The sequence below is a fragment of the Serinus canaria genome, chromosome 10 (genome assembly GCF_022539315.1).
Source record: "Serinus canaria isolate serCan28SL12 chromosome 10, serCan2020, whole genome shotgun sequence".
Lineage (NCBI taxonomy): Eukaryota > Metazoa > Chordata > Aves > Passeriformes > Fringillidae > Serinus > Serinus canaria.
This window is the reverse complement of record NC_066324.1, coordinates 792,708-820,696: the sequence shown is the minus strand read 5'-3', so window position 1 is coordinate 820,696 and position 27,989 is coordinate 792,708. Positions and strand designations below refer to the sequence as shown.

The window sequence follows — 27,989 nt, the reverse complement described above, 5'->3', positions numbered from 1 at the left end:
AGCACAGACTGGGGGTCGCTCCAGGGCGCCCGTGGAGCGTGGCTATGTACAGGGGTACAGCGAGTGTCCGGCGGCCGCGCCGCTCACGAAGGCAGCTTGGGCTCTATCCGCAGAGAAGCTTCGTACAGGGACTCCTCGTCCATCACACCCGACTGGTCCAGCAGGTACTGCGTCACCTGGGGACGGAGCGGGCCGTGAGCGGGCCGGGAGGGACAGCTGGGGCACCCAAACCCTGCCACGGCCGGCTCTGACAGCTTCCAGCTCGCCTCGTGTTGGGGCCAGCATGGGCAGAGGGTGGCTGGTGCTGGCAGAGGGGCGGCAGGGGACACTCTGCTCCCTGCTGCCCCTACACCGCTGCTTCTTAGCGTGGCCGGGTGCCCCCCTCGAGCACTCCGGGGCTGTCCATCCATGCTGCCCTCTGCAGCAACTCCTCTGCTGCAGCTGCCTGGCGACCACGGGGGAGTCTGCTGGAGCCCCCTCAGCCTCCCTCCACCCCCTGACCCCTCCAAGAAACTCCAGCAGGGAGCTGCCAGGTACTGAAGGCTTGGATGCTGTGATGGAAGGGGGAGATGAGGGGCAGAGCCTGCCCGTGGCTCTGGGGATGGGGCTGTACCTTCGGCTGGTGCTCGATCTTGTAGGAGGTTTGCTGGAACTGGCGGATCTCCCTTATGATGTGTGAGATCTGTGCAGGGATAAAACACAGGAGGTGCTCATGGCTCAGCCATCACCCAAAGAACCCGTCCCAGTGCCCAGGAGGGCAGGGGCACCCAGCACAGCACAATGCAGAGGCCTTTTTATCTCTTCCAGACACTGGGAACAACCCCAGGTGCGTGCAGGGGACACGTGTGGCCTCCTGGTGCTGCGCAGGTGAAGGCTGAGGGACACAGACCTGGCCACAACCACATCACCCCAGCCCAGCCCCTGTGCCCACACCAGAGGGCTGGAGCACTCACCATCCTCATTTTGGAGAAGTTCACCAGGCCATCCTCGGTGTAGTTGGGGGTGCCCTCCTCGATGAACGCCAGGTCTGTCAGGTACATGCCCAGGTAGGGGACACACGGGGGGTCACAACTACCGGAGTGAACCAGAAAGAAATGAGGAGTGAAACTTTCTTACTTTGGAGCTTGGGGCAGGACAGGGGAGAAGGGCACAGCTCTGCAGTCAGCAGAAGGATTCTCTCTATCATAGGAGGGCTCTCCAGGGAAGGCTCCTGGTCTCCTGGGCCTCGCCCCCACCAATGCAGCAGGACAGGCAGGACCTGTGGCTGTGCCCCTCACAAAGCCATGGGATGCAGGAGATGAGCTGGGGGCAGCTTTGACAGCACAGAGGGTCAGGAAGACCTTTAGAAGCTTCCAGGGCAACCTGGTCTAGTGGAAGGGGGCCCTGCCCACGGAGAGGAATGGAACAAGATGAGCTTTAGGGTCCCTTCCAACTTAAACCATTCTGGGATCTGATGATTCTATGATAGTGATGTGGAAAATTCTTCTCTGGTGTCTGGCAGTGATTTTTCCTTTTGCAGTCCATTTTATTCCCATCTTTCTGCATGCTGCACAAAGGAGCAGCTCAGTCCTGGGGATCGCTGCCAGGCGCTGTGCTGGCTCCACAGGACAGCCTTCAGTGCAGGCTCTGAACGATCCTGGGAGCAGAGCTCAGGTCCCCCCACCCTGCAGGCCCCAGAGCAGCCAGGAGCAGCCGTGGGGGAGGAAGAGAAGCACCATTCACTCACTTTTTCAGTGCCTCCCTCAGGTTTTTGAACCTGCCCTCTGACGACACCAGCTTCTGGAGCTTATCAATCAGAGCCTTCGTCTGCAAGAAACAGAGTGCTGCTGGCAGGGGCCCTGGAAGGACCCCCACTCCCCATGGCTGGGGGGCAGCCTGCAGAGCCACAGGGGAGCTTCCAGCCCGCCCTGCCCAGAGCACCTCACCCCCACCTGCACCTCCACAGGTACAGCGTGCCCTGGCTGTCACACCTGGCTGCAGCTGAGCAGGCTGTGCACTCACTGCTTCCCCCTGCTCCCACCCCTGCCCTCACCAGTGCCTGTTTTCATTCACAGGTTTATCATTTTATAGCAAAAACAACTGCTCCTGGCGGGTGGGAGCCCACAGGGGAGCCAGCTCAGAGAGGTTGCACTGCACCTCTGCCTTGCAGGGTGGGGCCAGTGTCTTCTCACAGGCAACAAGTGATGAGACAAGGGGAAAGGAGTTGTGCCAGGAGAGGTTTAGACTGAATATTGGGATAATTTCTTGATGGCACAGCTGCCCAGGGCAGTGGTGGAGTCAGTGGAGGGACTTAACAGATGTGTGGATGTGGCACTTGGGGACACAGGTTAGTGGCGGCCTGGGCAGTGCCGAGAGAACAGCTGGACTTGCTCAGTCCAGAGAGCTTCTCTAACCGAAACAATGCCATGAATAAACCAACTCCGAGGCAGGCTCTGCCTGTCCACCCACCACCTCCCTCCTGAGAACAACCCAAAACCCCTTTCCCCATTTTCCAACTCTTTTTCAACGCCTCTCACCCTGCCCCAACACCCCGGCAAGCCCAGCTCCGCGGAGGGGCCGGCCCTACCTGCTTGGAGACCTTGAGCCATGTTTTCTTGAGGCGGAAGATGGCACTGCGGTTGAGGGAGGAGGTGATCTCCAGCACGGCGTTGTAGTTGTGCAGGCAGCGGCAGATGTCGGCCACCGCCACCCACTTCTCGATGGCGCTGGCCCGCGCCGTGATCTCCTCGTTGCGGATGATCTCGGACGCGATCAGGTTGCTGACCTTGGGGAGACGCGGCCCCAGCCCGGCCTCAGCGTGGCTCTGGGCAGCCCAGCCTCGCAGCAGGGTCGGTCTCCCCGTGCTGCTGCAGCCCCACCTGGAGCAGCCGCAGCGGGACCGGCTCCGCCGGCACTGCCCGAGGCAGGCAGGGCCGTGGGACACGCAGGGCCCGTGGGGCAGGTGGCCCTCCCTCACCCCAGCCCTGGGGAGGGGGCTGAGCTGCCTCCCCTCCCCTGTGCCCACCCCCTGTGCCCTGCAGCTGCACCTACATCATTGAAGTGCTTTGTGTTCTTCATGATGTATGGAGTCCTCTCGTTCTTCTCCAGCTTCATCCAGCCTTGCCCAAAGAATTCCCTGCGAACCACAGTGCTCAGGTCAACTTTTCGTTCCCAGTTTTGTGGGATGTCCAAGCCCTGCAAGGTCCACTGCATCTGCACAGGATGGAGATCCCGGGGTCTTTGCCCCCATGCTGCTGGAAAGGGACCATGGATGTGGCTGGGCGTGTGCTGGTTGTGGGAGGGTCTCCCTGAGCTGATTACCTTGGCACATCCCACAAAAGCAGAGAAGCCACAGGGCTCCAAATCTGCACTTGAACCAAGTCTGGGCTACTGGCAAAGCCCAGGAAGGCTTTGCAGTCTCTGGGCTCAGCCCAGCCAGGCTGCCCGTGAGGCCCTGGGTGACCAGAGCTGCCTTTCCTGACCCACGGGGATCACTCACTCATATGGGATCTTCTTGAACACCAGGTGATCCAGCAGCGTCAGCTGTTCTGCGATCTCCAGGGCTGAATGGTTCTCAAAGGGTTCTGCTCTGACCCCCTCGGCCTGTGGGACAGAGGAGCGGTGGGGCTCACCAGGCAGCAGAGCAGAGAGAATCCCACACGCCATGGACACAAACACAAAGCCAAGCCAGGCTCCCAGGCCAAAGGTTTGGTGTGGTGCTCCAGAGGCACCCTAGCTCACACCGTGCCCACGCCCAGCTCCTGCCAGCCTCAAGAACACCAGGGATTTAATCATGCAGCCTTTTGGCTGTTCAATTAGCAAAGCATCCAGGGATCCCAGCTGGAGCACCGCTGCCCGTGCTCAGGAGGGGCAAGTTGGCTCTGCCGAGGGATTTCCAGGAAAGCAGGGGAGCAGGGATGAGCCCTGTCCCACTGCCTGGCTCTGGCCAAGCAGCCCTGCAGCACAGCAGGGCTCAGGGTGCCCCCACAAGGAGCCACTCTGGGGTCACAGCCTGAGCTCCGGACTGCATGGAGCCACTGGCTGGTGACTGTCCTCAAACCATCACAGAGACATTGTCACTGAGAGCAGTCCTTGGGCACAGCTCAGGACCACCCAACACCCCCACAGTCAGTGCTTCAATGGGGCTGGTGCCACTCCCTGCAACACCTCCATCCCCACTGCCTTCAGGGAAAAGATCAGCCACCAAAACCAGCAAACTCGACTGGCATCCTGCCCAAATAAATCCCAAACTACCCTAATGACACAGGAGAACGCCTCAAGATCAACACACACACAAGAGCCCAGCACAAGGCAAGAGCCCCTTGCACAATCCCTTGGGACAGGGCTTGTGAAAGCTCCAGCAAACAAACACTGTCTGGGCTCCTCCACAGCTCCAGGAACTCTGGCGTGGCTGCAGGGGCACGTGGGGGTGAGCTGTGGGGCACACCCCTCCAGAGCCCAGGGAGGGGGTACCCTGGCACCCGTGCAGGGTGGGGGCTGCAGCACCCAGGAGGTACCAGCCCAGGGAGGGGGTACCCCTGGCACCCGTGCAGGGCAGGGGCTGCAGCACCCCGGAGGTACCAGCACAGTGCAGCCCCCTGCTCGTGATGTGCACCCCAAACCCCAGGGCACCCTCACATCCCAGCACCCTCTGACTGCCAGGTCACTGCTGCCCAGCCTGAGGGGCAGAGCAAAGCCCTCAGGGCTCTTCTCTCCTCTTCAGAGGAAGTTTCCAGAACATGCAATTATGGGCAACAGCTCAAACAAAGCCCAGGAGGGAGTGCCCCCTCCAGAAGCCACCAGCAGAGGCAGGGGACAGAATCTTGGGTGTTTCAGGTGCTCCAGGCCAGTTTTGAGTGGCTCTTGTGTTCTTCTGGGAACAGGTTTGGTTGGGTTTTTTCAGTGCAGAAGGGCAGCAAGTGCTCTGCAGCCTCCCTGGGGGTTCTAAATCCATGCACATTCCCAGGGCTCTCTTTCCAGGGAGCAGCAGTGATCCTGGCTGAGCCAGAGCCCCTCACTTGGAACTGGCAGGGGTTTGGGGACACAGAGGACACGATGGAGCCCTGGGGCACAGGCAGCAGCAGGCAGGTGTCTCTGTACCCTCTCCAGCCATTCTGCTGACTGCAGGGGAATAATGTGCCTGTGGGCTGGCTGGTGCTGCCTCTGCCCCTAACAGATCCAGCTGTGCTCACAGCTGGCCCCTCCCCAGAAAGCCTTTCCTGCTTTGCAGCTGCACCCCTGGCACTGGCCTTGGAGGCTCGCTCTGCCCTGAGTGAGCACCAGGGCCTTTGGCTGCTCCCCTTCCACCACCCCAAGGCAGCAGGGGCAGGCAGGCAGGGAGGGATGGAGTATTTACCATCTGCACCACCTCCTCCAGGGTTATCTGGTTGTCTCCTGGATCCTCCTGCGTCAAGGTCCTGTGGCACGGAAAGACAGGATTACTGCAGCTGGGAAAGCAGCAGTCCCACACAGCTCCAGCAGGGCAGCATGGCCCCGAGGAACAGCACGGCTGCAACACTCAGCCTGGGCTTCAGGAGACCCCCTCAGTGCCATTTCTCATTTTAAAGAGAAAAACACTCCTTAGCCGAGGCCACATGGCCCCACAAGTGCCAGCCCTGCTGCAAGACAAGTGTCCTGCCCTCAGCGTGGGGTGGGCACACCCTGAGTGCCAGAGCCACCCTGCCCAGCACAGCCCTGGGAGCCACGGTGCCACACCAGGACCCGACAGCAGCAGGGACCAGCACCCTCTGGGCTCAGCACTGAACCTCGGCAGGGCACCAAGGGGCTCACACCCACCGTGCCCTGGGGCTGAGTGCAGCCAGCACCCCCCTGCCTCCTCCTCACCTTCCTCCCTGGCCGCTCCCAGCCCCGGCACAGTCCCTGCTGAGCCTGCTGTGCTCCCGGGTGAGAGCAGGAGCAGCCAGCAGCGCCAGGAAAAGCCTGACACAAAACCTCCTGCCTCAGCCCCTCACCTGATGATGTTGGCAGCTGCCTTCCTCTCCTGCGTCAGGAGCTCGGGGTCGTGGATGACCTCCTCCAGGAAGCCAATCACCCGGAACTTCAGCTCCTCGTTGGTCTCAAAGTCCTGCCAAGGCCAGCACAGCCCTGGGATTACTGTGCTGGGAGTGACCCTGATCCCAGCAGAGCTGCTTCCTTCCCAGCTGGGCAAGGGGCTGCCTCTTCCCAGCACAATCCCAGCGTGGGAGGGCAGCAGGCTCACTCAGTTCCACTGCATCAGCATCCCCAGCCTGGGAGAGCTGTGTGCTCCCAGTGACAGCCAGTGTAGCACTGCTGACACTGCCCCGTCACCAGTGCAGGAGGGACAGGACAGCGGGGACAGCTCCCAGTGCCTGATCCCTGACCCCATCCTGGGCACCCCAACAGGCACCAGACCCAGAGACTCCCCTTGCTCTGCAGGCAGCGGGGGTGCTGGCAGGCCCAGCTCCCCCCTCTGCACCCCAGCCCTGCAAACACTGGATGTGACCCCTGTTCCCTGCCGAGGACCCCAGCCCCCTGCTCCTCGCCATCTACACTGCTTCAGCAGAACCTCCGTGCCAGATTGCCTTCTCAGCAGTGCTGGTTGAGCCGCCCGGCACGCAGGCAGGGTGGGAGGGAGAGGGGGAAGGCGGCGCTGCCCACCTGGGAGTGTTTGGACACCCAGTGCCGCAGCACGTTCAGCACGCGGTTGGTGGCGGCTCTCCGGATCACAAACTCCTTGTCCCCGTTCCGCTGGTCCGTCGGGAACCCTGAAACTGCCAGCGGGCCCTCAGCACGCACGGCTCCTCAGGAGGGGCACACAGCCACTCCAGAGCTGCCAGAGCAGCACCCCCTTCCCTGAGCTGCTGTGTCAGGAGGTAGGGGGTCACCCTGGGACCTGCACATCCCTTGGGCAGTGCCATGCCCAGACTCCAGGGCACGGCCTGGAGCAGGCTCTGGGGGCTCTGGGCTCTTCCCAGCCAGAGTGTGCCCGCAGGGAAACCCCTCTGGTGGCAATGGGTGCCCCAGAGGCAGTCCCTGGGGCAGGTACCTGCGCTGGCCAGGGACATCCTGCGGTACTTCTCCTTGGTGGGGGTGCCCTCGTTGGCCCCCGCCGTGGCGATGGCGAAGGCGGAGGTGGCAGACAGGGCGCTGCGGGTGCTGTCCAGGTCCCGGCAGGACGTCATGACCATGCCATTGTTGTAGGAAAACAGCGAGAAGTCTGTGGGAGAAGAAATCCAACACCCTGTGGGCACTGCTGCTGCCTGGACAGAGCCCCCTGAGACACAGGCACCCCCCAGACCTCACTCGTTACCTGATGAATTTTTGCACTTGATGGACTTGGGAGTCGTTGGAGATTTTGTTGGGGAAGCTTCAGCTTCTGCTTCATCGCTGTGGTTGGGATCCGTGTCCGACTCTTCCCTGACAGACACCTCTGAGCCTGGGAGGACAGGGAAGCCCTTTACACCTGCTGCACACAAACAGCCACCACCTTTTAGTTCTTCCCCATTTTCCTCAAGTCTGGCCCATTCCAGCATGGGACAAAGCCACCACGTTTGGGAAAGGTACAGAGTTCTGCCGTTTCGGTGGGATACTTTGGAACAGGTTTTTTCCTTGAGGTGGGGGGGGGGGGTTGGGTGTTTTTTTTGGTTTTGTTACTAAAAATTCCTGAGTTTTCAGGAGGCAGGAGCTCTCTGTGCGTGCACCTAAGCCAGCCCCTCTGTGCCAGAGCCCAAACCCACAGGGACTCACTCTGCTTGCCTGGCTGGGACTCCTCCTGCTTTTCCGAGGCCGCTTCTCCTTCATCCGGGATCTTGTTGGGATAGCTACTGGACACGTACAGCTTGTTGATGTCCAGGGTGGTCTTGCTGAAGGGGGCCATGGAGGAGTAGACGCCGGCGTAGCCGTTGGAGGAGCAGCTGAGCGCGGCCAGGTCCAGCGCCTTGCCCCCGGTGATGATGGGGATGTTGAGGGACAGCTTCCTGCGGCGGCTGGGCGACGACGACTTGCTGATGGACAGCGGCGGCGGCGACGAGAACTTGCGGTTGGCCCGGGGCGACTTGGGGGGCTCCCCGTAGAGCAGCTTGTTGTTCTGGCTGTTTGCAAACAGGAGCTCCAGGGACCTGGCAGAGACCGGGAGAGGCTGAGCTGGCACCTGCCCTGCCCAGGAGGTCATGGGGATCCCCCCCGTGGCACTGGGACCCCAGGGTGTGCCCCCAGGCACAGCAGCAGAACCAACTCCACCCCATGGGCAGCACTGGGACCCCAGGGTGTGCCCCCAGGCACAGCAGCAGAACCAACTCCACCCCATGGGCAGCACTGGGACCCCAGGGTGTGCCCCCAGACAACAGCAGCAGAACCAACTCCACCCCACGGCAGCACTGGGACCCCAGGGTGTGCCCCCAGACACAGCAGCAGAACCAACTCCACCCCACGGCAGCACTGGGACCCCAGGGTGTGCTCTCCAGCACAGCAGCAGAACCAACTCCACCCCATGGCAGCACTGGGACCCAGGGTGTGCCCCCAGGCACAGCAGCAGAACCAACTCCACCCCATGGGCAGCACTGGGACCCCAGGGTGTGCCCCCAGACACAGCAGCAGAACCAACTCCACCCCACGGGCAGCACTGGGACCCCAGGGTGTGCTCTCCAGCACAGCAGCAGAACCAACTCCACCCCATGGGCAGCACTGGGACCCCAGGGTGTGCCCCCAGGCACAGCAGCAGAACCAACTCCAGCCCACGGGCAGCACCTGGCCCTCCCAGGAGTGGGGACACCCGAGAGCTAGGATTCATCTTCTTCCCCTGTTTGGGGGTAGCACAGCTCATGGGGAGCAGTGACAGTCCCAGGGTGGCAGCAGGGACAGGACAGGTCCCTGGCAGCACCGCAGCCTCACCGTGCAGGGATGGCACTGATGGGCTTCTTGTAGATGGTGATGAGCTTGTCGAGGACGACGAGGGCGGTGGTGAAGACGCGGTAGGAGTGCAGGAAGGTGTTGAGGAAGTCGATGCTCAGGAAGCGCAGGTCCGTCAGCCTCTCCAGCAGCCGCTCCACACTGGCATAGCGGATCTGCAGGACCTTGCAGGAATTCATCGTTTTACTGAACCTAATGTCAACATCATCACAATACAAGCTGGCATCAGACCTGCAGAGAAACAAGATTTCTGTGGTTCCAGCCTGGAACGAAACCAAGAGACCATGGGAAGTGGTGCAGGAAGGAGCCCGGTTCCTATGGGTGTCCCCATGGAAAACACGGGTGGGAATGCTCCCAGGGGAAAACCCAGAAACCCACAGCCTGGAATGGGCTCCTGGAATGGGCGGAGTGCTCAGCAGGCAGAGGGATGTGGACGGGCCATCCCCAGGTGCAGACAAGCCAAGCCCCCTCCCCTGGCTGGCAGCAGGGAATGGGGCAGGAACCCCCCCTGCTGCCCCGTCCCCCCTGAACAGCCCCCCTCATCCCACCCATGTCCCAGCACAGCCTTTGCACCCCGGGACCTACAGGAGGGCAGCCCCCGTGCCCCTCCATTCTGGCACTTTTACCCCTTCTTTACTCCTGTTATTTTTCTCTTAACTCTTCCCCCTTGGCATTCCCACCTCCCCAGCACGCACAAATCCCTCAGCAGCTAATTAATTAACGCTGCTAATCACCACACTGGGACAGCCCATGGAGCACACGGGGAGCCCGTGAGGTCCCAGGGAGGTCCCAGTGGTCCCGAGGCTCCTGTCAGCGTTGGGCTGCCACAGGAGCTGTGTCCTGGCCTCTGCACACTCACTTGATCATCTGGGGCACGGTGACCTTGGAGTTCTCCTCGAAGGCGTTCATCATCAGCCCGTTGCAGCGGATGTTGTCCACGCACTGCAGAGACACGGGCGGCAGGTGGAGGAAGTCAGGGCTTGGCTTTCCCCAGAGCAGCCACATCCCTGCTCCGTGCGGGTCCCCACACCCCAGGGGCGCCAGGAAAGCTCCCGGAGTGCAAACCCAGGCACAGGGTGGGCAGTGGGGCCGCGGGCACACGGCAAACCCGGGGTTACCTGCGTGCCCAAACCGGTGCCACGGCCCAGCAGGGACCCCGGGTGCTGAGAGCTCCACACCCCTCCCTGCTGGGTCCTACCTGGCTGATGTCACTGGTCCATGCAGCCTTCTCCTGCCTGGAAGAGGCCACCAGGATAACGGTGAAAGATGAGGAATCTTTCGGCTCCACCACGATTTTGAAGTCCAGGTGGTCAATGTCTTGTCCTGACGTTTTGGCTTTGGAACAGAAAAAGCCCACACAGTGATTGGGAAACCATTTCCCATCCCCTCTCTCCCAGCCAGCTTTCAAGGAGGGTTTATTCAGGTTTTTGTGGGTTGCTGGCTGCCCCAAGAAGGTCAGGTCTGCCCAAGCGTGGGTCTGCTCGGTTCACAGTAAATAATTAATCTAATTAAACCTCAGTCATGGATTCCTTGAATCTACTGGCGCCTGGATCTGACCCCACTCACCAAGCACACCCAGGCACCTCCCCAGCACCTACCGTCCTCGTCGGTGCTCTCGGGCTCCTCCACCAGCGTGCAGTCGATGAGGGAGATCACCCCGTTCTGCAGGGCACAAAGGGGGCTCAGCCCTGCCACCCTGGGGCTGGGCATCCCCGGCCCCCCAGCACAGCCCCACCAGGCCAGGAGTCAGGGTTCAGCAGTGGGACCCCCCAGGCTGGCAGTTCCTCCGTCCTTGTCCCCCACCCCAGGGCTGGGGACAGGTCAGTGTCCCCAGGGGACAGCCCAGGGGAGGGGGACACACGCACAGCGCCTGCTTTCACTGGGAAAAAAGGTCTGTGCCTGCTGGGATCTCTGGGTTTTCCTTGTCAAATTGATCAACTAATTTGTTTATAAATTATTTAATACGAGCTTTAAATTTAATTTTCCCAAAGTCTGTTGTTGCAATTATCAGCTCTTTGCCACGGACTGTAATTCTTCAAACTGATAATTTAATGCCAGTAACAAGCAATTTCTGTAAGATTCTTGCTCAATTAACTGCCAAACTTTCCCAAATAAACACAGGAACCCAGGGAGCACCCAGGGGGGCAGGAGCACTACAGACAGCCTGGGCTGTGATTCCAGCTTCTTCCAGAACAGACTGTCAACGTTTCTGCTGCAAAAATCAGGGTCAATTCTTTTATCAAGATCGTGTAGTTTCTCATCTGCCCCGTGACCCAGCTCTGACAAGGACCACATTAAATAAATCCAGGTGGCCACAGGCTCCCAGCCCAGCGCCTCAGGGCTGTGCCAGGGGAGGCCAAGGTGGTCCCTGGACCCCTCTGTGGCCAAGAGCCCGGCTAGCTCGGGCCACAGCTGGGCCACCCCACGGGCAGGGAGCAGCAGCCGCCCCGGCCCCTCACCTTGGTGAGGTGCAGCTTGCCCCCGGAGCCGCGGGTGCAGATGATGAGGTGCTTGGAGAAGAGGAAGCACTGGCGCTCGCCCTCCTTGCGGAGCGACAGCGAGCCCAGCCGGCCCCGCGTGATCTTCCCTTTCTCTGACATGGGCACCTGGATCAGGGAGCCTGCGGGGAACACGCCGTCAGCCCCGCACAGCACAGCCCAGAGTGCCCCACAGCCAGGGCTGCCCCCAGACACAGCCCACCCAGCAGCCGGGGACACCTGCCCACCCTACATCCCCAGCCCACCCTGCACCCCCAGCCCACCCAGCAGCCGGGGACACCAGCCCACCCTGCACCCCCAGCCCAGGGCGCTGCTCCGGGACCAGAGCTCAGTGTGGTGCTGCCGCCTCCCCAGTGGGGCACCAGCAACAGCCAAGGCTGGGGGAAAGGGCAGGGACAAAACTGCCCAAAAGTGACAGAACTGCCTGAACTGATGTGCCTCTGATCAGTGAAAACTCAGAACTGAGTTATATTTTTAAATTTCACAGGCCACCGGTGCACAAAGGACAGGGACAGGGCCACGGGGCTCACGTTCAGCACAGAGGGGAGGACGCTGGTACTGACACAGACCTTGCCTGACAAAGGTCTGGCTGGTGTCCAGCAGGATCTCACAGCCCTCGATGATCATCCTCTCTATTGCCAGGTTTTTCCGAATGTTTTCAGTCTCACTCACTTCATCGTGCATTATCCTGCAGGACGGAGAGGAGAAAATCAGAGCAGGGCTGGGATCTGCACAGGTTTTCCAACCCTTTGCACACACGGTGGGGCTGCACCAGGGAAAACCAAAACTGAAGGGATGTCAGGAATGTCACGGCAATTGCAGCAGGATCCACCCAGACAGAGCCAGGAGCTCCAGAGGTGACCTGTACATCTGCCCAGGCTGTGCCTTCAGGCTGATAAATACTGAAACGGGAGTGCTTGGAAATCACAAAATTCAGATCCAGGGCAGACAGATCCCCCTCTCACCAGCCCCCTCTGAGGAGTGGGAAAAGGGATGGAAACTCTTTACAGAACTTAAAGTGTGAGGGTGTGTTTGGCACCGACATCCAGAACACTCCAGAACAGTCCATGGGCTGGGGAGGAAGAGGATAAAAAGCAGGGAATTATGTGCTCATGTGGGGATCTCAGAGGCACTTGGTGCCTTCCCACGGGGCAGCCCCACCAGCCCTGACCAGAGGACAGAACAGACACTCTGAGCCATCCCAGCCCTCCAAAGCCCTGGGAAATGCTGCCCCTGGCCAGAGCAGCCAGGAGCCATCCCACAGCCCAGGTGTGGATCAGCAGCTCTCACCTGGACAGCTCTTCCAGCTTGGACTTGGCGTAATCCAGGCTGTTCCTCTCCACGTGCTCGTGGGGCGTGTGAGCCAGCAGCTCGTGCAGGGTCAGGATGTACCTGGGGATCTGCAGCACCAGAGAGAGAGCAGAGGTCACTGGGGGCACAGGGGACAGCAGGGGCCCACCTGGGCTGCTCCTGCCATGGCTGGGGACACCCTGGGCAGGGACACCCTGGGCAGGGACACCCTGGCCGGAGCCGTTCAAAGACCCTTGTGCCAAAGCTGAATGAAGAGAGGGCACAAAGTGGGGCTGTGCCCAGGACCCTGCTGGTCCCTGTCCCAGTCCCAGAGGTGTGGGATAACTGGGGAGCCAGCAGCACCCAGTGCCCCCATCAGAGATGGATCAAGCAGGCCCAGGAGCCGCGTGGGACCACCAGGGTCCAGCCCCAGGCCACCCTCACCCAGGTCTGCCTCCCACCATACAATGCCAGCCGCGGGGTGTGCGCTGCCTATCCCACGTCCCCAGCATCCCTGGGGCCAGCCCTGGCTGCAGTGCTCACCTGGAACATGGGGTAGGTGAGGAAGGTCTCCAGGGTCCTCTCCTCGCAGTCAGGCTTGGCCTCGTAGTGCTTGAGCAGCTTGTCGAAGTCGCGGTTCTGCTTGCAGTGCGCCAGGATCTGCAGGCTGTACTGGTGGTTCCGCACAAACTCCTGGTAGATGTTCAGCATGGGCAGCAGGATGTCAAACAGGTCGGCTGCAGGCAGAGCAGGGGCAGGGGTGGGTGGGCTGCTCCAGCCCCTCCTGGGGCCCAGCACAGCCCCTGAGCCCAGAGCAGCCCCGGGCTCTCCTGCTCCTCGTGCCCCCCAGCTCTGAGCTCAGGGGGTCTGATGGGACACAGTGATGCTCTCCAGCATCAGCCTCCCTGTGCAGGCTCCAGCCCCAGGATCCAGCACAGTGATGCTCTCCAGCATCAGCCTCCCTGTGCAGGCTCCAGCCCCAGGATCCAGCACAGTGATGCTCTCCAGCATCAGCCTCCCTGTGCACGCTCCAGCCCCAGGATCCAGCACAGTGATGCTCTCCAGCATCAGCCTCCCTGTGCACGCTCCAGCCCCAGGATCCAGCACAGTGATGCTCTCCAGCATCAGCCTCCCTGTGCACGCTCCAGCCCACCTCCCAGCAGAACCAGGAACGCCAGAATTTGGTCACTCTGGGGTTTCACTCTGTGGCTGACGTGACCAAGCCAGGACACGGTGTGCAGTGTTTTGCAGTTGGTTGGCAAATGCCGGTGGAGCTGCAGAAGAAGGAGCAGCAGCAGCAGGAGGAGGAGGAGGAGGAGGAGGGGGCAGCAGCACTCACCCAGCACCAGCGTGGGCCAGCTGGAGATCCGCGCCTTCAGGCCTTGGTAGAAAATTTGGTGCAAAAACATGATTGTTTCACTGGAAGAGGAACCAAGAGAGGACTAAGCCAAACTGAGAACAGACAGATGAACGAGAGGTAAACAAGGAGGAATTAGACAAGTTCCCCAGCCCAGGGGGAGCAGGGCAGCCCTTGTGCTGGCTGGGGGGCAGCTGCTCGAGGCAGTGCAGAGGGTGCCAGGAGGCACAGGGAATGGTGCAGCTGCAGACTCCCAGCACCAGAGAGGGCAGTGGGTGTGCAGAGCTGCTGGGACGCCACGGAGCTCCTGGAGCCCAGGACAGAGCTCACCTGTTGAGGAAAATGCTGCTGACGTCGTCGTGGGTGATGGGAGGCTTCTTGGAGCTGGCGGCCATGCGCAGCGGCCGCAGGAAGTTGTTGACCAGGATGTGGAGCTGCTGGACGTACTCAGCCTCGGCCTCCAGCATGCTGAACACCACCTGGTTCCTCTTGCGCATGCTGTCGGCGTGGGGGGACCTGATGTAGTCCTGAATGATGGTCTTCCACTTCCTCCGGCACAGCCAGCCCCGCAGGAAGCTCTGCACCTGGGGGAGCAGGGGCCGGGGGTTAGGGACGGGGCGGGGGGCCAGGCAGGGACCCTCGGTCAGCACGGGGCAGCCGGGAGGTCCCCGGCTCTGTACCCAGGTGTGTGTGCTGCTGCCTCTTCCTGGTGCTGCTCTGAACCCTCCAGGCTGGGGATCCAACAGCTCATTCAAATTCCTGGCACAGGCTGCCCACGGCAGCTGTGGCTGCCCCATCCCTGAAGTGGTCAGGGGAAGGCTGGATGGGGCTTGGAGCAGCCTGGGACAGTGGAAGGTGTGCCAGCCCACAACACGGGGTGGAAGGAGATTTCAGATCCCTTCCCTGTGTAGCTGGGCACCTGCAGCACGTCCTGCTCTGTGCCCAGGGCTCCTACCCCAGGACAGGGGGTGCCTGGGGCTGTTGCTCCCTGTGGGAACGCTGCCGGGGTGATGGCTTTTCCTTGGCCCCAATAAAAGCTGTGACAGCCATGGGAGCAGAAGCCAGAGGGGCTGGAGGTGCAGGAGCCAGCACTGGCCGGGATGCCTCGTGCTCCTGGCAGTGCTGGGAGTGCCCTGCCAACAGATGGGCTCCCGCCTGGGCAGAACACATTTTCCTCCTAAAAGCTCTGCTGACAGAAGCACTGGCTCAGACACCTCCTTCAGCCCCCAGGGAGCACGTCTGCCATGCCTGCTGGGCCCCTGGGTGCCAGCCCTCGCCACCACCCACCTTCTTGATCTTCTTGATGTCACTGTCGTCGTCGCTGGGCGCGCTGCTCTGGCTGGCCTGGATGCGCTCGTGGTCCTTGAGCAGGGACGCGATCTGTGGGCACAGGGGTGAGCAGGGGTCCCGCACTGCCCCTGGGGGCTGGGGGCATCCCAGGGGCATCCCAGGGGCTGAGGGCATCCCAGGGGCCGGGGGCATCCCGGGCTGCCCCTGTGCCAGGGAACAGCGTGAGCCTCTGTGCTACAGACAGACACAGGCACACCTTGTGCTGGGTCTGCCTGGGCATCACAGACTCACAAAGCCACCGAGTGCTTCAGGCTGGAAAAGCCCTCTGAGATCATCAAGTCCACCCGATCACAACACTGCCACTAACCCACCATTGTCCCCAAGTGCCACATCCACATGGCTTTTAATTCCCTCCAGGGATGGGGCTCAGTCAGTGGATGAAGCAGGTGAAGAAAGGTGGCAGAGCTGTCAGGGCCCCTCAATCTGTCACCTCAGTACCTCTGAACCCTGCCAGGACGAGCACCTGGAAATCCTGATGGGTGCCCAATCCAACCCCCATCCCCATTTCCCAAAAAAGTCTTCACAGCAACTCAGTAAACACAACTTGTAGAGAAAATGGCAGAAAAATCCAATGAGCATTTGGGCACCAAGATGTGCAGGCTGGGAGCAGCCCCCCAGGCGCTTCCCTCACATGTGGGCTCAGAGCCATCAGCTCCCGGGTTTGCTTTCACTCTTTCTCCCTGCGCTTTCTCTCCCTCCTCTGCTCATCGCCCATCCCGGCCCCCACGGCCAAAACCACTTGCAAAGTGACAGGAAAAGGCAAGAAACAGCACATGTGCCATCCAGAACGTGGGAAATTGGGAAAATGTGATCTGGATTTTGATTTTGAAGGAAACAACTTGGAAAGAGGACTTTGCTGGGGGAGAGGGGGAAGGTGTTCCATTTTGGACAGAAGGGAGGAAAAAAGGTGGAGTTTGGACTGGTGGAAAAAGCAGGAACACTCCAGAGCTGGTGGCCACAGGCTCATGGTCACTGATGCAGCTTCTACACGTCTGTTTCACCCCATTTCATTATATGGATCAGATGTTAGAGGAGATTTTAGAGCCTGTTCTGCACCCCAACACGTGCTCAGGGATTGTTATTGACCTGCACATTTGAACTCAAAAATTCAGAATTTAAGGCAAAGCCCACCATTAGGACAGTGAAACCACCCCCACTGACTCCTCAGACGCCCCTTCTGGGGTGATGTTGGGATTCTGAGAGATTTGGGATCAAATTCCCAGCCCTGCCAGCCCACTCCTGGCTGCCTGCACCCCACGGCCGCTGCCCGACGCCGTGCCAGGCATGAGGAGAGCCTGGCAGCAGCACGGGGTACCCCACACTCGCTGTCCCCACTGCAGCAGGGCAGCCCCCACCCGCGGGCAGAGCCCAGGCAGTGAGGGCACGGGGGGCACAGTCCTGCAGGCAGAGTCAGGCAGCACGGGGATGGCCAGGAAACTGGGGATACCCACTGCCAGCACCCCTCTGCCAGGAGCACCCCCACAGCACCTGGAGCACTCAGTGTTCTCCCCCTGCCCAGGAGCATCACCCCGCTGCCAGGCATCTCCTGAGCCTCCTCCTCCTCCAGGTGCCCCAGGGACACGCGTGTCCCTCGGCACCGCCTGCTGAGTCATCTGTGCACCTCGCTGCTGTCTGCCTTTCCCGGCCTCGTGTCACCCTTCCCACAGCCGCCACCGAGGGAGGGAATGGCTGCGGAGCTCTGGGGACACGCTGCAGGCAGGGGCTCCCCGGGCTGACCCCGCGGGAGCGCCCGGAGCAGCATCTCGGGGTTCCAGCAGGGAGAGCAGGGATCCCCGGGATCCAGGAGCACCAGGGGCTCCCCGGGCTGACCCCGCGGGAGCGCCCGGAGCAGCATCTCGGGGTCCCAGCAGGGAGAGCAGGGATCCCCGGGATCCAGGAGCACCAGGTGCCCTCTGCCCGGCTCGGGTGAGCCCCAGGGCAGCGCTGCCCCAGCTCCGGGACCCAGCAGCAGAGGGACCTGGAGCTGCTGGGTGGCTCCGAGGGGGACACGGAGAGGGCAGGGTGGGACAGGATAGGGTTGGAAGGTCTGGGACATCCGACCCGGACAGTTCTGGCATCCTGGGACACAGCGACTGCTTTCCTCTCCCACCAGAGGCAAAGAACCGGCTCCCCAGCCCGCTCCCCAGTGCTCCTGGCTGGAGTGAACCCTCCCGTGTTCCAGCAGCTTCCAGGGATCCTCCCGAGCCCCCACAGGCTCAGTGCTGGGGGGGCACAGCCACAGCCCTTTGCTGCACCCCTCCTGCCAGGAAAATCCCCAGGAGAGGAGCTGCCCTCGCCCTCCTGCGAGAGAAGGACCAGCCCTGTGTCGCTAAAAGCAGCAGAACCCCCCCTGCGGTGACACCCCCTGCCCAGGTGGGGCTGGCACCCCCCCCTTGGGTCACCCCAGGAGCGCCAGTGCCTCCGCGGGGCAGCGCCGGGCCCTTCACCTCGGCCTTGAGGCGCTCGATCTCGATCTCCCCGTCCTCGATCTGCTGCCGGAGTTGCTTGGCAACAGTCTTCTCCGTCTCCACGATCTGCAGGAGATGGAGGTACTTCTGCATCAGCGCCTCGTGCTCCGTCGCCAGGTTCCTGTAGCTGCAGCAGACACGGCCGTGAGCATCCCTGCCCCAGAGCCGGCCCCGGCGCCGCGGATGGGGCTGGGGCTCCTCCCTGCTCCTCCCTGCTCACAGCCCGGCAGGGGAACAGAGCTGGGGCAGCTCCTGCAGCTGGGAATGCTGCTGCTCCCAAAGAGCCCCTCTGGGCAGGGAATGGGCTCCCACCAGGGGCAAACAGAAACCACAGAGCAAACGTTAATGAAACCACAGGAGTCAGAAAGGACCCCCAAACACCCGTGGCCAAACCTCTTAATCTGCCACATTCCAAGAGCTGAAGAAGGACACATGTGGCCCTGCTCCTGGCAGGGGCTGCAGGGCATGGAGTTCCTCCCATTCCCTGCACACAGCTCTCACCTGCTCCCACACCCCACTTTCTTCCCCAGAGGCACCTGCACTGCGCTGGCTCCTGACTGCTGTCCGTGGCAGCTGGGCTGTGCCAGCGCTGCCAGGGCACAGACAGGAGCCTGGACAACCTCTGTCCTCACCAGGTTTGCCATCCCTTCCTGACAGGGCTTTCAGCCTGAGGATGAGTCCTTCTGGCTGCAGGCTGGGACAGGCAGTGCCAGCCTGCCAGGGTGGCTGGTGGCATGGCACTGGGATGGGAACAGGGACAGGGGAACAACTGAGCACAGCCCCCACGCAGCATCGGGGACAGGATTGTCCTGCTCTGCCTGCTGGCAGTGTCCAGCTCACCCTGCCCCCCCAGGCACCCCCAGCACAGCTTCCCCTTGACCCGCCACCCACGGGGCACGGGGCACACCTGGCGTGAGCTATGGCTGCCACCCACTCGTCGCAGTCCTTGGCATCCTCGGTCCTCAGCTCCAGGGTCTTCTGGTTCTCATGGTTGAAGTTAACGGTGAAGTAGTGCTGTGGGGGGAACACAGGGGGCAGGGTCACAGTGACACCCTGCACAGGGGGCACGGGCACAGTGACACCCCACACAGGGGGCATGGGCACAGTGACACCCCACACAGGGGGCACGGGCACAGTGACACCCTGCACAGGGGGCACGGTCACAGTGACACCCTGCACAGGGGGCACGGTCACAGTGACACCCTGCACAGGGGTCACACCCCACACAGGGGGCACGGTCACAGTGACACCCTGCACAGGGGACACACCCCACACAGGGCACGGTCACACCCCACAGGGCTGGCAGAAAGCGCTTCCAGACCCACCTGACTTCCTGACCCACCCCAGGCTGTGTCATTGAAAATAAACAGCTTGGGCAACACCAGGAGCCCAGCAACGATGTGTCCTCAGCACAGCCATGCCACTGACGAGAGAAATCCAAGGGGAAACCCTGCTGGGCAAAGACCCAGCTCCAGGAACACCTAATCCACCAAACCCACCCAAGGCCAGGGCACTGCAGTCCCGAACCTGTGGCCACCAACCGCCCCGGGGCCACCCTCACCTGGGGAGCGGGCAGGGGAGCAAGGATGCTGAGCTGCACCTGCAGCCTGCACCCACAGCTAATGGTGGCCTTGGCGGTCCTTTCCAGCCCCAGAGCCCCCTGGGCTGTGCCCCCTGCCCGCAGCCCGGCCCCCGCGGCCAGCCAGCCCCTCGGAGCCCCGCGGCCGCCCGGAGGTGGCGGCGGGCACAGCCCGGGTCCCTCTGTCCCGCTCCCGGGGCTCGGGGGGAGGGGGTGGCCGCGGTGCGGGGCTATTTTTAGCCTCCCTTGACATTTCCAGTGTTTGTGCTGATTGTGTGCGGTGCCGCCGCCGCCGGGTTTGTGCCGCTCCTCTGCTTCCCTGCAGTCTCCAAGGAAACAGGTACCACGCTGCAGTGCCGGATACTGCCCGGAATAACTGGGCTAAACCAAACCCACTGGAACGAGCTCATCCTGACATCATCTGCTCCTCTGCCGGGCTTCATCAGGGACCGGAATTCACAGGTAAAAACTGCCTCAAACCCGAGGAGCACAGCCTGGGCAGCCCCCGAGTGGGCCATGAAAACACCCACGGGCACCACAACGCTCTTCCCTCCTGTCCCGAGCAGGCCCAGGGGTGTTGGGGACAAGGACCCCCAGACAGCACAGCAGGCTCTGGGTGTGCCCGGGGTGATGGGGAGACAGGGCACAGACAGAGCCAGCAGCCCCAGCCCGTGCCCACCCAGGGTTCAGGGCTGGCACCCTCGGAGCTCGCCCAGCCCCTCTGGATCCAGCAGAGGAGGAGAGGGGCCCAGGAGCCCATGGGCACAGCAGGGCCCTCCTTCAGAAACAGCTTTCACCCTTGGGCAGCAGCTGCAGGGCCCTGGGGAAGATGCAGCTCCCTCACTTCTGCCATGGATCCTCTAAGTGCAGGATCCTGTGGGCCAGCTTTCTCCTTACAGAGCCATGCCCAATGTCAAACACCACCATGCAGCACACACCCCGTGACAAACACCATCACCCATTGCCCACCCCTCCACTGCCATGCTCAGGCTGCCCAGAGCTCCGTGGCTGCCTGCAGGACACCTCTGGGCTGCAGCAGCTCCCCAGCCTTTGCACCCCACCCCCTTTCCCTCCCTCCCACTCCCAAAGGCTGGCAAAGACACAGCTCCAAGGGAAAACTCACCAGAAATCCGAGACCCCTGTGGGGAGGGTTCGGTACCCCAGCTTTACAGCCACCTGACATCCCTTCTCTTGCAACTGCATCAAGAGGAGCTCATCAAGTTGGCAAGGCTAGAAATGCCCCCTGAACACCAGCGAGGAGTGGGGGAGCCCCTTCGAGGCCCTGGTCCCCCCAGCAGCTCTGGGTGCCGCAGGAACGAGAGCACAGCGTGCCCATTCCCTTTTCAGGGCCCAGCACCAACAGCCCGAGCTCGGCTGAGCCCCCTGGGACTGGAGACACTTCCAGGAGCCCCCCAAACTGGTCCCTGCCTGGCAGGGGATAGTGAGCCCTGGGCTGTCCTTGGCAGACCCCTGTGTGTGCTCCCAGGGTCCCGTGGGGATGGCACGGTGCCCTCTGTGCTGCTGTGGGTGAGGGTACCCACTGAGAGCCCTGCACCCACAGCACAGCCTGGCTTGGAGCATCCTGACCTCCCCAGCGCCCTGGGAAAGCCTCGGGCTTGTCTGAGGTTAAAACAAGGGGTGCAGAGCCCAGGAACTGGGGCAGGCACCTGGAGCAGGTGCCCACCTGCCCCACTGCCTCTGCCCCCGTCACCCAGCCCCAGCCCATCAGCACCTGGCAGGTGGGATCCAGTCCATGCCCCAGGGCTCCCGAGGGCTCTGTCAGAGGCAGGTGCCAGGCTGGGGGCAGCAGAGCCGATGGCAGGGTGCGAGCCCCCAGGGCAGGGCTGTGGCCAGGGCTGCGAGCCCAGCCCGGCTCCTGCGAGCACACATCCCCTCCGCCTGCTGCTCCCGTTCATCCCCACACCATTCCCAGGAAGTGCAGCGTGCTGGGAAGGAGGAAGTTATTTTATATTTGAATAATAAAACTCCCACCACCTTTTATCTCCGCCTGAGAGATGATCCCGCTCTGCCATCGCAGTGACACATCGCACCAACAGCCCGGGAGCGCTCGCTGCCTCCTGAGCCTCAGACCCACGGACAGAACCAGACCCACGGGTGGGACCAGACCCACGGGCAGGCCCAGCACAGGACCAGCTGCTGACACTGGGAGTACCACTGTGAGCCTCCAGCTCCACCACGGCCCCAGCTCAGCGTCCCTGGGGCAGTTTGTGCTGCCCGGGGCAGGGCAGGGCAGGGCAGGGCAGGGCAGGGCAGGGCAGGGCAGGGCAGGGCAGGGCAGGGCAGGGCAGGGCAGGGCAGAGCAGGGCAGGGCAGAGCAGGGCAGGGCCGAGCAGGGCAGAGCAGGGCAGGGCAGGGCCGAGCAGGGCAGGGCAGGGCAGGGCAGGGCAGAGCAGGGCAGAGCAGGGCCGGGCCGGCAGGGCAGTAGCAGGCAGGGCAGGGCAGGGCAGGGCCGAGCAGGGCAGGGCAGGGCAGGGCAGAGCAGGGCAGAGCAGGGCAGCCCGCAGCGCCGCTTTGCTTCTCCTTGCGCCCCTTTTTTGTTCGTCTGGCACCTCACCAACTGCCGGCCCCCGGACGGACCCCGCTCATCCCAACCCCCTGGCTCTGCTCTCGCCAAAAGGAGCAGATGCGGCTCCTGGAGGATCCCTCCTTGCGGGGTTTTCCATCCTCCCCGTTTCCATGGTGCCCGCGCAGCCCCCGGGCCCCGGGCTGTGGGCCGTGTGTCCGTCTGGCACCGCCGGACACACAGCCGCTGGCGCCGCCCCGGGGGATGCCCAGCTACCCGGACCTCGCGGATTCCGCAGCAATTCCGCCCGAAATAATGACGCGGGAGCGTTCCAGGTCACCAAGGGAAAGATGGATGCACCTCCAGGGGCACCCTCGGCCCCGTGACCCCGGCGGGTGACAGTCACCCGGCTCCCCCGGGCCACCGCAGCCCCATGACCGTCACCCGGCTCCCCGCAGGCCCTCCCTGCTGCGGGGGGTGGCCTTCCCGAGGCCCCTGATGTGCAGAGAGGCTCCAAAATAAACTCAAATAAAGCGACACGTTATTTCCAAAGCAGAAAATCAGCCTCTCAGGGAATTGTTTAGAATTTGCAGAAGGGCATTTTCTCAGCCTGAACAACCCCCCAGACCCCTTGGGTGGCAGTGGTTGGGGGTGGTGCTCTCCCAGCACCCCACCCTGGTCACTGCACGTGTGAGCGTGGGGGGACCACGAGAGAGGCACCCCAGCAGCACCAGAGCAGGGCTGCCAGCCTTTCCTGGCTTTGGGGTGCCACCACAGGGAGCTTTCCCCACAGGATGCCCCACACCCTGGCACTGCCCGCCCTGCGCCCTCCCCAGTGGGCAGATCCACATCCGCCTGCTCGTGAAGCTGATGGTTATTCCAGCTGACACAAAGGGCAAGAGGAGGAGAATTTTCCTGCTCTGGATGGATGAGTCTAAAAATCCACAGCCAGCCATGGCAGCTTTTAACATCCCTGACCTACATACCATGTGCTCTGGGAAAACAGGACCTCAGAGTTGGATGCTCCAGCAGCTCATTTCCGTGCTGACAATAAGAAAAAATATCCCAGAGGCTGCAATTTCCCCTCTTTGTTTCACTATGGGCTGTCAGGACATTTGGAAATGGATACTAGAGGTGAGCATCACCCTTGTGGAGCAGGCTCTGGAGTCATGCGCAGAAATACTCATAAAATAATTAAAATAAGTCAATTTTCCCCGATTTTATCTGGTGATGCTGGCAGGCGAGCATGAGGCATGGCTGGGACCAGCACCATGAGCACCCCCTCGCTCAGAAATCCCCACATGGCATCACTCAATGCACTAATTAATTAAAAACCCAGGTTCACCCCAACGCTGAGGAACAGTTCGGGTTTAAGTCCACAAATTATGATTTATAGTCTCCAAAAAATGAGATTGCCTGGGATGACATTCAGGTAGAAGAATTCTCAGTGGCCCAGATGGCTGATGCTCATGGACCTGCAGCCAGAGCTGGGATCTGGGGATCCAGTGCCTGGGACATCAGCCCTGAAGTTTGGAATAGCTTGGGAGCTGCCCTGCTCAGCCCTGCCCCACTGACGGGGTCTGGCCCCCCGAGCACCCTCCACAGCCCTCCTGGGAGAGCTGCCCAAGCTCTGGCACTGCCAGGAATGGCTCCAGCAGGCCCGGGGCTGGGCCCTGGGACAGCTGGAGCTGCTGGGCTGGCAGGGGCTGCTGCACGGCCTCAGGGCATCCAAATATTCCAGACTGCAGGTGTCCCAGGAAGGGGGGGCCACAGGACAGGCTGAACTCGGTGCTCCGTGGCCCCATCCCTGGAAAACGCTCTGGAGAGGGGAGGGAAATCCCACCCACGGGCAGGGTGTGCTCAGGAGCAGCCCCAGCTGGGGACACAGCCCAGCTCTTGAGCCACAGAGTCTGGAGCTCCGCTGCCTGACTCAGCAGCACGCTGGCTCTGTCCGGGGGCTCCTGCTCAGGAACAGCCCAGGGCACTGGGATGTGGGCCTGGAAACCAGCCCAGGCTGCCCGGGGCTGTGTGGGGTCCCTGGAACTGCTCAGAAGCTGTGTGGATGCAGCCCCTGGGGCACGGACAGGGGCAGCCTCGGTGCTGCTGGGGGATGTTGGGCTGGGCGGCTCAGAGGGCTTGGCCAGCCCCAGTGAGGCTGGGACTCCAAATCCAGCTCCAGGCTGGATCCATGGAGCGAACCCAGCCGTGATTCCTGCTGCAAAGCAGAGCCCTCACCCCACCCTGGGGTGTCTTTGGCCTTGGGTGGGACCAGCTCTGGACCTTGCACCTGCTCAGCTCCTCTACCAGGATCTCACCTGGGCCGTGCCCCTCCCACCTGGGGCACCCCAGATCCTGCCCAGGGAGGGGACAGTGACCCCCTGAGAGCACATCCCAGCACCTCAGGGGCCGGGAGCAGCAGGGCTGGGCTGTGACACGGCCCAGACACCACAGCAGGGGAATGGGGGCTCGCTCCCAGCCTGCTCCCCCCAGCACTGCTGGCACTGCTGCCCTGAGCAGCCAGCTCACAGCTCCCCAGGACACCCTGACCCCATGGACCCTTCCCCAGGCCACAGCCTGACCTCACCCAGCCGGAAATTGTCTTCCCCATCCAACCGGTCAGAAGGAAAATTCATTTCTGGAAAAACAAAACAAAGTTTCCAGAGGCAGCAAATCCTCTTTGGTGTTCCAGTTTTCCACATGTCTTTGCTCCCTCATTCTCACATATACCAATGCTAAAATTCACTGTGTTCCAGGGAAAAAATCCCCCCAAAGCAAAACATGAGTACATTAAAAGGGGGGGTTTGAAAGCCCCACATCCTAAAGTTTCTCCCTTGCAGAGGACTGGGAACCTGTCAGGCTGCACCCCAGCCAGGAAGGATTCCAAACCTGGAGCTCCTCTGCTGCAAGGAGCACTGTCCTCAGCGCTGCACCTGCACGGGTAGATAGATAAATACCCTCAGAACACGGCTAATTGGGAACTCGGGCAGTGCTGGAAATTTCCTCAGCACCTTCCCCTGGAGGCTGCTGGCCTGGCTGGCTCCCAGGTGAGCCTGAGCCGAGCCTTTCCCAGGTGTGGGGGCACAGGCCCTGCCCAGCACGGCCCTGCGTGCCACCTGCTCGGGCTGCGGCTCTGCACCATCAATATTCGCCGCTCCTCTCATCCCCGGGCCCTTAATGAGCTGGCAGAGCAGCGGGCACCCAGCGCTGGGGCTCGCAGTCCCGTTTGGCCCCAGGAATGCCACAGGATCCCCGGCCGGGCACTGAACCATGGCAGGGCCCATGTGTGCCCGGCAGGAGCTCCCTGTGCCCGCAGCCCCTCACTCACAGAGCACCAACACTCGGGTGAGTTTGGGACTGGGGAGGGGATGTGACAGCCTCCCCATGGCCTTTGCAGGGGGAAACCCTCCTGCACAAACACTGGGAGCCAGAGCCCCGACTCCCAGCTTGATTCCAGCCTGGCAGGAGGGCTGACTGCAGCCTGGCTGGGAAACTTCATGGAGGCTGACTAGGAGCACACAGCATCGGAAGGGACAGCAGTGACAACCACAGCAGTGTGACCCCTTGCCACTGCAGCCCCCCCTCGCTGCCACAGCCCCCGAGGTGCCGCTCCCCACAGCTGGGCTGAAAGGAGCCCCAGCTGGGCAAAAACCACAGCATTTTCCTCTTCTCAAGGAAATATTCCTGTGCTCCAAGCCAGGAGGGAGGGGATGTGCCAGGGAGCAGTGGTGCTGCATGCCTGGTTCTCTCGGCAGGGTTTTCCAGCTGCCAGGGATAGCCAGAATTAGGGGCTGGTTTCCTCCCCGGCTGCCCCATGCCGCGGGGTGCCGGGGGTGCCCCGGGGCCCCATCCTGCAGTCAGCCGGCAGCACTCCCGGAGCCTGCCAGCAGCAATTATGCAAGCCCTGCAGAGCCGGACCCGAAACGCGCCGTGCCTCCCGCACGTGCCCAGCCGGGATGGTGGCACCGGGACCCCCGCGCTGCTCCCACGGAGGGGCCCCGGTGCCGCTGTGCCACCCACAGGGCGCACGTCCACGCTGCACACGCCACCAGGGGGTCAGAGGGTGAATCCAGCTGGCTCCCGTCCCCCCTGATGAGACCGGGGGTGGCTCTGGAAGCGATGCACGGGGATTTGCCCCCGCAGCTGGAAGCTAGCCCTTCTCCCCCTGCCTGGTACCATCCCCTCTTTCCTGGCTGCCGCGGCGCACCCCAGCTCCAGCAAACCACCCCAGACAAACACTCCAGGGGCTGCCAACCTCCCTGCCGTGCTGCTCCAGGGTTACCCTGCCCAGTCGGGAAAGGCACAGCTGGCGGGAGAAACCCACCCCGGGGCCCGGCAGGGGCTGCGGTCCTCACGGCGGGGACCACAGCAACCCCGGGGCTGGGGGACACCTGGATTGTCCCCGGCTCTCCCAAGGTGTTCCCGCGCTGATCGCCCGCAGCCATCAGCGGTACTAAAGGACATTGGAGCCCTGCGCCAGCACTGGGGGCTCTGGAGACCCTCACTCTGCTTTTCCCTGCCAGGGATGGGGATGGAGCTGCAAACCGCACACGTGGCGAGAGGAACAGGCTGAAATCTGCCTGAAAACAAGGCCCTGAGCTCCCCCCGCCGAGCACCGCGCACCCTCCGCAGGCTGCTCGCACCGCCGGGCCGGGGGCACGGAGGGGGCACCCGGGGGCTGGCAAACAGCGAGGCCGCGCAGCGGGGCCGCCCCACGGGAGCCCCGCCGTGCCCCCGCCCCGCCGAGGCCGCTGCCCCAGACCCTGAACCCCAAACGCCAAACCCGAACCCCAAACCCGAACCCCGAACCCGCCGGGCCAGGGGGGACGCGCGGGGCTCTGCAGTGCCCAGCGCGGCCGCTGGGAGGCGCCCCGCAGCCCCGCGCTAATTACCGGCCGTTAATTAGACGGGAGGGGGAGCGGGGGTGCCCCGGGCAGAGCCCGACACCCCCACAATGAACCCGCCCGCTGCTCCGGCACTGCAGCCCCGGGGATCATCCCCCTTCCCCCGCACAGACCGGCCTCATCCTCACCTCCCCACCCTGGTCACGCGTGGGGCAGGTCACGGGGGCCGGAAGCACCGGGGGTGAGGGGCCTGGACCCCCGCGGGGCATCCTCCCTCCCCCTCCGCGGGACCCCCGTGTCGCCCACCTGCTTCTCCAGAGAGTCCTTAGCCGAGAGGGGGGGCTTGGGGGAGGGCGCGCGGTCGCAGACGCAGCCCTCGAGCAGGTAGAGCCCCGAGGGCCGGGAGCTGGAGTCGGTCTCGAAGTAGAAGAGCATGTTCTGGAGCAGCGCGAACCACTTGGTGTGCCATTTCGTGTTGTCGGCGCTCCGCTTGCTCAGGTATCCGCGCCGGGCCCCGTCCTTCTTCGCCAGCAGCCCCAGGTGGGCGACGTGCCCGTCATTGAGCCGCATCCCCTTCTGCATCCTGCCGGCTCCGCGCTCACATGGCCCCCGCCGCGGGCGGGGCCGCGCCGAGCCACCCCCGCCGCCCCCGCAGACCCCGCGGTCCCCGCAGCATCAGCGGCCCCCGCTGCCCCCGGGGAGCCGCCGGGCGCTCATCCCGCGGCCCGGCCCCGCTGAGCCCCGGCCGCGGCTGTGCCGGTGAGCGCCGCGTCCCGCACCCGCCGCGCGGAACCGCGGACGGGCGGGGCGAGTGACGGCGGCGGCACCGGGGACCGTCAGCGCCGAGCGGAGCCGCGCCGAGCCGAGCGGAGCCGAGCGGAGCCGCGGCCCTCCTTCGCTGCCGCTCTCCCGTGCCTCCTTCCCTGCCGCCGGCTGCGGGGGTGGTCGCGCCGCGCTGCGCTCGCCGGGGCCGCCCCCGGGCCGCGGGATGCCGGGGCCGCCGCCAGCACCGTCACCGTCAGCTCCGCACCGCCAGGGAACCCCGCACCGAGAGACCCCCGGGCCGAGAGGGACCCCCGGGCACAGCCAGAGCTGAGACAGCCCCAGACATGCAGAACCCCAAGAGCGAGGGGGACCCCTGGGCACGTGGGACCCCAGGAACAGCCAGAGCCTCGGGCCCGGAGGGACCCTAGACCAGATGGGAGCCCTGGGGA

At 63.0% G+C, this 27,989-nt stretch overlaps 1 protein-coding gene across 1 annotated transcript; it reads right to left on the bottom strand.

Moving 5' to 3' along the window:
- Positions 1-27,357, bottom strand: RASGRF1 (Ras protein specific guanine nucleotide releasing factor 1). The gene is made up of 27 exons (XM_050978427.1): positions 27,082-27,357; positions 18,739-18,845; positions 17,811-17,958; positions 15,301-15,393; positions 14,344-14,597; positions 13,996-14,075; positions 13,200-13,393; positions 12,657-12,766; positions 11,936-12,054; positions 11,328-11,488; positions 10,467-10,530; positions 10,067-10,203; positions 9,728-9,810; positions 8,851-9,099; positions 7,708-8,078; positions 7,271-7,396; positions 7,007-7,177; positions 6,619-6,731; positions 5,952-6,064; positions 5,336-5,396; positions 3,479-3,582; positions 3,031-3,115; positions 2,567-2,764; positions 1,727-1,806; positions 954-1,071; positions 614-682; positions 1-176 (listed from the first exon to the last, which is right to left on the bottom strand). The coding sequence occupies exons 1-27, from the start codon at positions 27,355-27,357 to the stop codon at positions 84-86; spliced, it is 3,777 nt and encodes a 1,258-aa protein (XP_050834384.1). The 3' UTR covers positions 1-83.
- Between the last annotated feature and the right edge of the window lie 632 nt (positions 27,358-27,989).